Raw genomic sequence first — 12,003 nt, 5'->3', positions numbered from 1 at the left:
TTTGGTGTTATTTTGTTCACCAGCCGCGTCGATTGATTTATAGCATGTTAAGTCGCAATTTGTAGCAACTTTTTCAGGTTTACACGGCGTGTAGCTAGATTTGACGGGTAGAGGGTTGTTCAAAAGAGGCAAAGTTCCCCCAACGAGGAGACAAAGCTGAATGGTGCGCAATTTTGGCGTTGATTGATCCACTATCATTTACTGAACATGATTGTTTCATGATACGAAAATATTCATAAAAGAAATCAAACAACGTTTTTAAAATATCGAAAATCTTTAGCATTGTTTTAAAATTAACATCACCATCTCTGTTTGTGCATTGCGTGTTAAAGATCAATTTGAGTACTTTTACTTTCATTGTCTTTATCATTGCTGCTTAGCATTGACACATAAATATTATTTACAAAAAAATTGTATTTTCTCGACTTTGAAGTATAATTCAACTGTGGTATTGCGAATCAAGTAAACAAAATTAAAAATTTTTTTGAAACATGGAGAGCAGATAGAACGAAAAGTATCCCTTTCGGTCCCAAACCAGACTGTTATTTACTAATTTATGAACGCTGGTGATACATTTTAAATGATCCTTTAACGATCAACCAATTCAAACTAAATCATATCGATCAACCATGTTGTTATTTTGTAATTGGTTGATGGGCACCGTCAAAAACCGATGTTCACAATCTTTTCGAGCCCAAAAGAAAAGCCATAAAACCCTTACCTCCGCCCGGTGACAGTCACCGGTAATTGCAAGCGACACTTACCCATCGGAGAGCCTCCGGTAAATTAAACGTTCCAGTAGCACCAGCAGCAGCTGGCTCCCACGGCCACGGCGGACTACCGTGAATGGCCTGGTCTGCCCGCAGCGATGGTAGAGAAACGCCGGATGAAATTACACTCCGCAACGCTGTTCACACTCAAAACGCTCTACTGATCCACCACCGGCGGTTGAGGAAATGACACCAAATGGCCAATCAATCAACCGAGAACGGCAGCCACAACAACAGGGGTAGCACACACACACACACACGCACGCGAACGGAAAGAAAAGGGTGCCTCCAAATGTCCACCAAGACCGCCGGGTGAACGGTGCGGGCCGTAACGGATGGAGCAGCCTCACGCAGTACCAAGCGCGAGACGAGAAGCACCGCGTGTTTTTCCCGGTGATCGAACGCAATACGACCGGCAAGAGGCACCGTGTTTTCACCTTCTTGCGGTTGGACGAACGCGGGCGCGCACGCCCCACGGAAAGCGAAAGGATGGTGAAAAGTTTCGGCGCAGCAGCGAAAGTTTTCGAGCAGAACCCGGACGACCCCAAGACACGGGCGGCTCGACGAAATGACACTAAACGGCTCCATTATCGTTAATTTTCCCGACGCTGACAAAACGACCGCACTGGCAATCAGTGGTTTGGCTCGGTCGGTCTCTTCCTGTCTGCCATCCCCGACGATGCGCACACCCCGGAGGTGGCATCGGATGTACCGCCCTGAGCGTCTACATCCGACCCAACATAGTGCATGTTCCAATGCTGTGGCTGATGGCTTGCTGCCTGCAGGAACTTACCTGGCTCGTACGCACTTTTACTTATTGTGCCTATTACAGTTGCCATTTGTCTTCGACCGCCACGAACCGGCCACAACCGGAGGGGAGGGGAGGGTTGGTGCATTTAAAAAGATCACTTTTCCATGCTGCAGTGCGCCATTGTTCCCTGTGTGTCATGCAATGCCGCGGAGAGAAGATTGGTATGTTAAAGCATTACACAAGCAATTGGTAACATTTTCACTGAAAAACGCAATCAGGCGACAACGGTTGTCTGTAGGAATAGAATGGAAGGATACGATGTTAACATCATTTTATATAACCTCAAATAAAAAATGAGCAAATCCTCGAAATCGTAAAATCCAGCATAATTTTCTCATAATAGCAGTGCACTAAAAGCATAAGATTGTTTTCTGATATTTATTCATAAGACGTAAAGATCATGCATACAATGCTGTTTTGGCCGTCAGCAATCGTGACAACTACCGGTAGCATCATGGAATGCCGGAAAACGAAGAAATCTCAGCAAGTATGAAGATGTTAAGAATGATACAGCGGGTAACAAATAATTTAAACGCTTGTCTTTCTCCACTAGGAAAATTCAAAATGACAATACTTCAGCGAATAAAAATGGCTTCGCAGACAAAGAAACGAAACATATTAAGAAACGTGTATGAAACGAAAAATTAAAATCAATGTTTTGAAATTCAAAGCTCTAAGTACTAGACAATCGGTGACAAAGTTACAAATGAGTCTTTTTTTTTTTTGTTTTGCGACCACCGGCGATTAATAACATAAAAAGGGTTGTGTAACATTACGCACTAGCGTTGTGAGCAGCGGCAACATTGTCCGTTTCCGAAGCCGTCTTTTTAGCGGGTGATCCTTCCACCTCGGTAGTAACACTGTCCGGCTTTTTCCGCTTGATGAGATGTGAAATGTCGTTCGCTGGTTTGGGTGGTGTTGCTGCTGTCGAGGTGGCGGAACCATTACTGGCACCATTGGTGGCCGCCGAGGACGAGGAGGATGTGCCGGCTCCATTGTTCAACCCGTTGCTTGATTCTCCCTCACCGGAGACGATAATTTTAGAGAGCTCACGTTTTACTTCCTCAATGGACTGGAAGAAAATTAGTTAAAGTAACGATCAAAACCTTTGTAAATTGTACCGTACAACTTGTTTATACCAACCGTTTTCTTTGCATCCTCAACATCTGCAATCTTTTCCAAAATTTCCTTCTTCGTCTCTTCCAGCTCTTCGATCGTTTCCTTCGTCTCGTCGGTTTGTTCCTTTGCTTTTACTTCCTCGATCACCTTGTCCAGCTCACCGACGGCTCCATGGAACGATTTTACCGACGAATCGAAATCGTTTATCATCAAATAGCAAAGGCCCACCTTATAGTGCACCTCGGCCAGCATGCGAAGATCGGATTTGTTTGTTTTCTTAGAAATTTCCATGGCTTTTGCTGAAAGAAAAACGTTTGATTTGAAACAACACGTGTTAAATGTGTAAAACAACCAACTCATCCAGCTGCCACTTACTGTAATCATTGATTGCCTCCTGGAAGTGACTGTTTTCAAAGGAAATTCCGGCCAACTCGGAGTAGCACTCGGAAAGATTTTCGTACGCCTTTTCACCCTGCTCTTCAAAAATCTTTACAGCCAGTTCCAGAATTTCCCACGCAACCTGCAGATTGCCTGCTGCGTCTTCCACTTCCTCCTGCCCGGCCCCGCTGGCCCCATTCGAAGTGGACGGTCCAGGCTGTGGGTCATCATCCTTGGCATCCTTTGTAGAGGAGGATGGACCCTCGGCTGCAGTTTCTTCCTTTTGCTTCGTGTTTTCTTGCTCAGCATCCCCATTTTCCTTCGCAACTGCTGCCGCCTCCGATTTATCCTCCTCTTTTGGGGCACTCTTCTCCGAGGCTTCATTTGTGTCCATCGCCGCCGCATCATCACCATCATCCTTATCGCCCTCTTCACCCTCTTCTTGTTCATTTTCCTCTCCGTCAGCGCTCTCCTCCTCCCCTTCCACCTCCTCTTCGTCGTCGTCATCCGCCTCGGCCTCGTCGTCGCCCGGGACGAGCAGATTGTTCTCATCTTTACCCAACGCAATTAGCGATTTTGCATACAGCAAATATGGCAGCCCGCACTCGTCCGCCAGTGGCCCATACAGCTCGGAGTAGATGCCACAGCACGCGCTGAGATCATCGGCCGCTTCGGCGTATTGTTTCATGCAGTAATTACGGCTTCCCCGGCCGAACAATTCTTTTGCCTCATTGGTACGCTCCTCCTTCGTAACGAGTGTTTCCGATTTTTCCGCCATTGTTGTATGTTAGAGAAACCAGTTTTGTACAGTTCTGAAACGAAACGGACACAATAATAAAATTACAAATCGAATCACACAACATATAATGTAACCTTCAAGTTAATTACACAACCAAGGTTCCCTCAATTGGCGTAGTACCTTCAATTGGGTCACCGTACCGTTTTGAATAATTTATTAGAAAACATATTCGCATCGCAAATAAAACGACCCGGACCTCACACAGATTGTGGAAAACAGATGTTGGACATGCATAAAAATGGTTCCATGGATGGATTAATGAACATTATGCATGACTTAATCCGGGACGACCCGTAAAAAAATGGGACAACCTATGTTATTTTTTCACACATAATTATATTCTTCATTCCTGGATAGGTGAAATACCGCGAAAACCAAATTATAACAAGTTTGCAACGTAAAAAATCTAATAGTATTTAGAATAGTTAATTTATTAGACAGTTAACTTAAAATATTCAATTTAGAATATTTTTGGCTGTAGCACCGCAAAGAATTAGCTGCTCAAAGCTTGTACAACTTATACTTGAATAAATGAAAATATCCAAATCCCTCATCCAATTAAAGTTGTCATTAAGCTTGACTAACTGCCCCGGAGTTGGTTTTCCCGTGGCACAACATAAATCAATCAATAGCTTCAGAACATTTCACGGTCTGCAAAACATCCATTCAGGCATTTTATTTTTGCACCAACCGTGTACATAAAATATGCTTATTCTTCCTTTATCGTCCGATGGCCACACACAGCAACAGAGTGGATCCTGAACCCAAAGCCTTGTGTTTTAGTTGCGGTAGGAGGCGTGATTAATGATTCAAACTTTCACCGGTCTGTTTCATCGGGCAGGTTGTCCTCCCAGTTCCGCCACTCTTCCCCATCCCCATAACGCACACTACCCAGGGGGAGGGGGGGACCTGTTGACCTGTTGGTGGACGCACATAAAACACTACTGCACCGTTAAAAGCATCGGTCATCGATGAAGCAAATTTGTCGACCAACACTCGCCGCGGCAAAAGGACCGGAAGGCCGTGCCTGCACTACCGTCAATAATGTATGCATCGCGAGGGAAGGTGAATATGTTCCACAGACGCACATATTGATTTGTCCTGCCTTTCATCGTCGTGCAGCAAAAGATTGGTGGAGGAAGGAGTGTGTGAACTCTATACGTGTCGAACCCGTTCTTATCGCTGATCTACACATATAGATATGTTTAAACCGCCCACTGCTGCCCGACGAACCCGACAAACATCAAAGGCCGTGTACGGATCAAACGCACCTTTCGTGCGAATGTCCTTCTCCTTATCCCTTATTGACGTGGGGGCACATTCGATTAAAGGTCGAAACGAAAACCTCTCACAGACACACGACACTAGGTTAAAAATTCAACTTCAACCGACACACCCTCCTCCTCCACATCCGTTCCAGACGGTTAGAAGTTATCTCACAAAGAAAAATAAACACTAACAGTCGCCAAAAGCAAAAGCAAAACTCACCTAAGCTACGAATCTACAACCATTTCGTTTGCATCCCGTCTGCTTATTCCAAGGCTCTCCGTAGGATGTAGCCGCGATTTGTGTTTCGTGCTTGTTGTGTACAATTTCGATACACCATCCCCCCACTGTCCCCCCCTGTGTTCTTCTCTTTGGCAGGATATCTAGCCATGAGCGTCCGACCTATATGAACTCTATCGTGGCCGTGTCAAACGGAACTTTATAGTGAAAGAGCTTCATATGAATAAACGTGCCGTGGAAAATGGGAGAAACTAACTCTCTCTCTCTTTCTCTGAAGTACTTCAATTGGAAAAACTGTGCTTGATGTGTTTATACATCGATTCATATTGATTTTCTAAATTTCCGGAGTGCGCAAGATTTTTACTCTTTCTCGGAGAGCGAATATTGTCCTAGAAGGATCCTCATAAGGATTCTACTGATGTTTTATGTTAGTGGATACACTTTTGCAGAGTGAAAGTCAAAAGTAACGAGAGTACCCAAGGAAGGAGATAAAAACCATACTCCTTGGGGTAGAACATGTTTATATCAGACATCCTTTGTGTTTTTTGGAACACTCTCTCTCGTTTTCTCGGTAAAGGGACCTATCAGAAATCCTCGCTGTATGTCTGACCTGGGACACATGCTCTGTTTGGTATTCTTATGCTCAGTGGACCTTTCATCGCTCTCTTTCGTTCCTTCCGTGTGTTGCCGACGGTTTGTAGTAGTAGCTCCGTTGCGACAGTTCACAGTTCAAGTTGACACACGAAGCGCAGCGTACGCGTAAAGGACTCGGCAAGGACTCGCAGCACGCAACGAGCGATAGACAGCAAGGCACAAGGCGAAGTGTCCATAAGTAGCGCCATCGAAAGCACAACGAACCGAAACCACCACATCTGCCGCATCTACTATCACTATCACTGCTACTCCTACTACTACTACTACTACCACTCGATTTTCTACTGCTTCTACTACTTAATTGCATATGGAAAAGAAAACAAGTTGCGCCAGAAGATTCCGTGGTTAGAAAACTAACCAGAAAAGTGAACCAAGTGACCAGCAGCAAGTCGTTCTTTGACATTACATCTCCGTCTGCCACCGGCATACATATCCAGTAAGAAGTGTCATTTAAGTGCATTGGAGTAAAAATAACAAACGGTATTGCCCCCCGGGTGGAATAGTTTCTCAGTGAGGTTGTTTTGCATGTGTATTTTTTAATGTCGCATCCGCCAAAAAGTGTGCCGAAAAAGGACGATATACAAAGCAGAGAAGCCCAATCCTTGTTCGCTTTCCATTGCCGACGAGTGTGTTACTTAACGCTTTCTCGAAACACGTAACAGTATATCCTGTGGAGAGAACAGTTGAAGGTGTGTTTTTCCTTTACCGTCGACGGATGGCGTTTGCTAGATTTGTACACATCCGTTACAAGGAAATGTGAGCTTGGTTTTTAAAAAAGGATTTTATTAGGATTATTCTACCAAAAGTGACCAAGTTGAGTTGAGTCACACAAAGATTAGTACTTCACCATAGTGCCCTCGTAAGATGTCACCATTAAGAACAAACATTAGCCTGCGATCACTCAACATCGGCACCCCTCCGCCACAGCAGCATTAAACACGAATAGTAAAAACGGGAAAAATAATCGATTTTTTCCTACAACACCGTCCTGAAACGTGAATCATGCAGAGCAGCAGCAAGTGCAAACAACATGCATCCAATTTACTTCAGTGAGCTTTTGCGCCGTCATTCCTGTGTCCCATGTTTCCTTTGTAGCGTAGAAGAATTGTTCAAGTCCCTTTGACTGTAAAGCCCCTGCTATGTTGCTATGCTTTTCAAATGTATCATTCACAAAGACTAGGCTAAGAAAATTACTCTCCAAATGTTATCCACAAAGGACGGACCACCAATTGAATTAGAACACAGTAGTTGAATTTCTTTACACTTGAGTTTTATGCCTTGGGGCATTATGTTTGCTTCAGCCAAGTCTCTCGGGCAAGTATACTTGCCACTCCGCCACGTAGCGGAACTTTCGAAAAAGGACATTTGACTCGATTACCCGCCCCAGCCCATTTCCCCAATGTCGTAAAGTGCCACCCAGAGCGGCTACATTGTTTATTTTTCCCGATTTAGCTAGTAGTTTCTCGACCCGGTTCGCGATATTCCGTGATAACGTGTTCGAACTTCGTGACCAACTAACGAGCGGCTGAAGTGTACTATTCGTAGTGTTTCTAGTAGTGCGACGAAGAACGAAAGGGAAGAATTAGAGAACGAAAAGGTAGAATATTGGAAGAAAGTTCTTTCCTGCTGCTCCGTACGAATTTCATCGTCCACTTGGGAACGACGCAGAGGTCGTAGGCGCGACATAAGAAGATTCCACCTCGGGGACACGACACCGAAAGTACATAACGGCAGTTTTGAATCCAAACAGCTGCATAACAACCGTAAACGCGATCCGTTATCCCGCGGTAAGTAAATGCAAACTTTCGCCATCCACCTTATTACCCTGAAGAGCTCTCAGAGGTTTTGTTCAACATTCGGACGTAAAGTACCACAAGAAGTTACCAACAAAATGGACCCACGCTGTACTAAATCGTCCGCTATCCTTACAAACCCGCACCTCTTGTGGTGTGATGTTGTACAATTAATTTTTGTTATACTTTCCGACGTGCCGACCTCCTACCTTAACGCTGGTGTACCGGCCGCTCGAAGGCGACTCGAGTCCACGAAGACCTCCTCCTCCTGGTGTCATAAATCAAATCTGAACGTTTCGATTGTTTCTGTTCCTTTCGCTTTCTTCGAACCAGAACGGGGCAGGAAAAGTAAGCCAAACGGAGTAAAACGGATGTATAAGGATCTTCTTGGTACTCGGCTTTGGCGGCCTCAAACAAACTTACTGGCTTGGCCTAGTAGTAGCCGGGAGGTTATTGGCCGCATGAAACCCACCGCACGGTGTTATGCGAAACCTTGTGCGCGTTTGTGGGTCGCTGATTGTTACGGGTTATGATTTAGATTTGCAAACAACCGTGTCGTTAAAAAGAAAACGGCACAAAGCACCAGCAACCAGCTCGTTTATCGTCGGTTAATCTGGCCGACGTCCAACGAACGCAATGTCTGCGAGGGCCCCGCTATGAAGGTCAGGGAGAGGACGGCAAATGTCGCTGAACGTACACTGTCTAGACGACGTATATGCACACAACACGCCATCGGAAGTTGGCAAAGGACATACGCTGGAAGGCAGGTCAACACGCGGGGCTTGCGGAAAACTGAAAAGAGCGGGTCGTTGATAAAATTTATGCAAAATGTTTGTACTCGTTAGCATTGATAATTCAATAAATGGGAAGTAAACAATGGTGGAAACATTAGGCATTGGTCACACATAAATCAAGTAAAAGGGTACCTTTTCCTCTCGACCTACAACGAAAAGATGGATAAATTTTGGATAAGTTCAAGGGATAATGGAGTGTCCTACACTTGATACATGTGGCTGTGAACGAGGTCACGTAATCACCATTCAGTGGCACTAGCAGTTCATTTGGGGGGGAGGGAGAGGTCACATCAACAAATCTTCTACCAGAATCCACCTGGGCCACGTGGCGCACTGGAGTGGAATGATTTAATTACGCAACAACTATCGTCGTTTACCTCTCATAGAATCAGTGCTTAAGATTCACCCGCCCTTTCCATGGCAGATTTTTCTCGTGGCTGCTCTTCTCGAGCGGAAACCCTTACCGAGAACAAAGAGGACTCCGGAACCATTGCTACAGGCGACATCCGGACCACAGGCAGAGAACTGGGCAACAGAGCTAAAGCGAAAAGAGTAAACGCACGGTCCTCTTCCACATCATCAAAATTGCTACGGGGTCATGAAAACTTTTCCCATCACAGCCGTTAATGTGGAGCTATTGTTTGTAGTATTTGTTGTACCTGTCCCTTTTCCTTGCTAAAAACAGTGCCCTTCCTGTGCCTTCCTAGAACCGAACAGTCTCAAGGATCGAAACGATTTGATGAATGTGTTTCGTAGATTTATTCAGAAGTTAAGACATCATTAACGAATATCTATGCAAAATTGTTTTAATTGGAATTAACTCCGGAGGATGGATTTCGATAAACCAGGATATGTAATCCTGGTGCTAGGATATGTTTATGTTAAATTGCTAGAATCAGATTTATCAATCGATTGCCTTTTGAACCTTGACAGTACGAACCCTTCTTGCTGTGGTTCACTTAATCCAAGCAAATATATCCAACCACATATACATGAACTTTACACTACGACTTCCGCAACGTTAAATTGAAGCTGCTAGCTACCCTTTTTACGAAATAAATTGTTCGTGGGCGTAGACTGCGGATATGGCCATCCTCTAGCAATCCTCTGAAACGATCCGATAGAAATTGTCGCACGGCAGTGTTTTTATCTCGGACTCAAACAGCCTACACATGGAGTGCTCCTCGTGCAAAAAGGAAGGCTCTTCACTAATGGATTCGAAGCCAAATACACTCCGCCAGCTTCCATTCCTCGATTCCTGTTCCGTTTGTCCACCTCCGATTGGAAGTGTCCGAGTGCGTGCGGAAATCCACCCGTTATACGGTTATCCTTACGGTAGCCAATAAAGGTTGACAGTTGATCCTGCTCGTAGCGAGTGGATAGTATTTACGCAATAGTGTGTTCCGTCGACCTACGCACTCCACAAGTCTTCAGTCCCAAGTACCATATAACCTACCAACCGTTTGGTGCTCTAGAGCTCGGGCAAGAGAATTTTGTTCCCAGCCCAGAATGTATCAACACATTTTTACCCGAGCACGCAACCAAAAAGTACTAATGGAAAGCACTGAAATCAAGTGAATGACACCCATCATGTCCTAGGTTAAACGCATTTTTTTTGCCCCGTATATTTGCCGAGACGCTCGAGATTGGACGAATTCGGTGCGCATCACATATTCGTAGAGAATAAATCAAACAGAAACACATCACACATTTCACTAAGAGGTTGGATTAAACGTTGGGGGGAGAGGAAGAAACAGAAGCTGAATCTATCCTAAACCTACGACGAGAGTCGGAGATACGACGGTACTTGAAAAAGCAAACAGAATCCAATGAGACGGAGACAATTGATGAACCAATCCAATTACCCAGAACGGAAACGATGGGCTATATTCTCGGGAGATCGTGGGCTAACGGTCGTGCATAATGTAATTGTGCTGGTTTATTTAAGGACACTTCCCCTCGGGCGTGTTTGCTTTATATCTTTTCTACGGGGACAATGAAAAAGTTTATTTTTAAACAAGGTACGAACACCTTGATGATGCTGGATGAATTTGCAAATTGCTAAATATTTCCACCGACAAGAATATATAAAAAGGTCGTTTGGCGACAAAGAGTCATAAACCAGACGAGAAAATCATATACTAGGCATGACCCACATAACAAATCGACCGGGTCGATTTGCAGATAATAACACGGCGGAAAATCCTGCAATAATAATTGCTCCTAATACACACATACACACACACGCGATTGCATAATACATAATTGAGAACAGCGGCTCATTCGGGCGACACGAAGCGAAATGCAATTACACGAACGCAGTAACGTTCAATTTTCATGCACGATTAATGGCGCCATGAACGTACCACCCGGGAAACCCGCACACCTCCGTAGGGCGTTCGATGTGATGCACATGAAAATCGTCTCATTTATGACATATTTTAATATTCAACAACGTTATCATGCAAATTGCAGGACGAAAACCCCTCGAATAATTCTACCCACGAGCGCGATCTTTCGCTATGCGCTCTGGTCGGCTGATGAAACGGAATCAGCGGGGCAGGCAAACGGAAAATGGAAAAATCTGAATTTTCAGACTCGTTTGAATAAATAAATATGCAGATGTAAATGCGCTGACGCTGATTGAGGGACAGATACTGTATGAAGATAAAAAAAAATCCGGCATCATTCATATAAGTTCAGCGGAGGTTAAATTCACCAATTAGAAACGCATGAAACTTTAGTCAATATTTTACATCCCTTTATCTCCATTTAGTACGCTCCACTACCATTAAATCATTTAGTAGTTCCATAAACTTATTTATTAAGCCCAGGAAAAACGGTAGGATTAGCGGCCTACTCCAGGATATTTAATCAGCCCTCAGTTGTACCAATCCTTTACGGAAATCAGCTCCCAAGGAAAACCCATACCCGGTCTTTGAGACAACTTATCCATCTAGCCGAGTGGAAACTCGCTGGTACTAAAAAATACTAATTAAGGACTTTGATTATGCTCGCCCATTAAGAACGCCAGTGGTACGTGCGGGTGTGCTTTCGGGTGAATTAAACCCCCGTTTCACCCGTGGGCCATTTTGCGCCGTTATGTCACTTGCAAACACAATGTTAATTAGGATGTATCCCTCCCATCCGCCATAGTTATCCCATTTCATCATGCGAAGAACCGCCACCGACGGCCGGATGGGGCGCCATTCTGCCATTTTTCCAGCCGGCTGCGGGAGGTGATTTTATCACAAGCACCCATTATCATACCATGCGCCTCCATCGTGAAATGCAACGATGGCCGGAGTCAAGACCCGACTTGCCAGGGACCGTACATTCTCCTCCGCACTTTGTTGATGTTCGTTCGAAAGTTCAAAGC

The 12,003-nt window shown here is 44.7% G+C and overlaps 1 protein-coding gene across 1 annotated transcript; it reads right to left on the bottom strand.

Annotated features, from left to right (window-relative positions):
- Positions 1-2,304: 2,304 nt before the first annotated feature.
- Positions 2,305-3,884, bottom strand: LOC131286752 (protein NASP homolog). Its single transcript, XM_058315749.1, has 3 exons — positions 3,076-3,884; positions 2,725-2,999; positions 2,305-2,653 (listed from the first exon to the last, which is right to left on the bottom strand). Exons 1-3 carry the CDS (start codon positions 3,854-3,856, stop codon positions 2,354-2,356), a joined length of 1,356 nt encoding a protein of 451 aa, XP_058171732.1. The 5' UTR covers positions 3,857-3,884; the 3' UTR covers positions 2,305-2,353.
- Between the last annotated feature and the right edge of the window lie 8,119 nt (positions 3,885-12,003).

Source organism: Anopheles ziemanni, chromosome 3, assembly GCF_943734765.1.
Source record: "Anopheles ziemanni chromosome 3, idAnoZiCoDA_A2_x.2, whole genome shotgun sequence".
Taxonomy (NCBI): domain Eukaryota; kingdom Metazoa; phylum Arthropoda; class Insecta; order Diptera; family Culicidae; genus Anopheles; species Anopheles ziemanni.
Note: the sequence above shows the minus strand (reverse complement) of the source record. Positions and strands in the feature narration are given on the sequence as shown.

Coding starts and splice junctions, on each gene's coding strand:
- LOC131286752 (XM_058315749.1), bottom strand. CDS start 3,856: ATGGCGGAAAAATCGGAAACACTCGTTACGAAGGAGGAGCGTACCAAT. Junction 3,000..3,075: donor GGAGGCAATCAATGATTACA/GTAAGTGGCAGC, acceptor TTTTTCTTTCAG/CAAAAGCCATGGAAATTTCT. Junction 2,654..2,724: donor TTGAGGATGCAAAGAAAACG/GTTGGTATAAAC, acceptor ATTTTCTTCCAG/TCCATTGAGGAAGTAAAACG.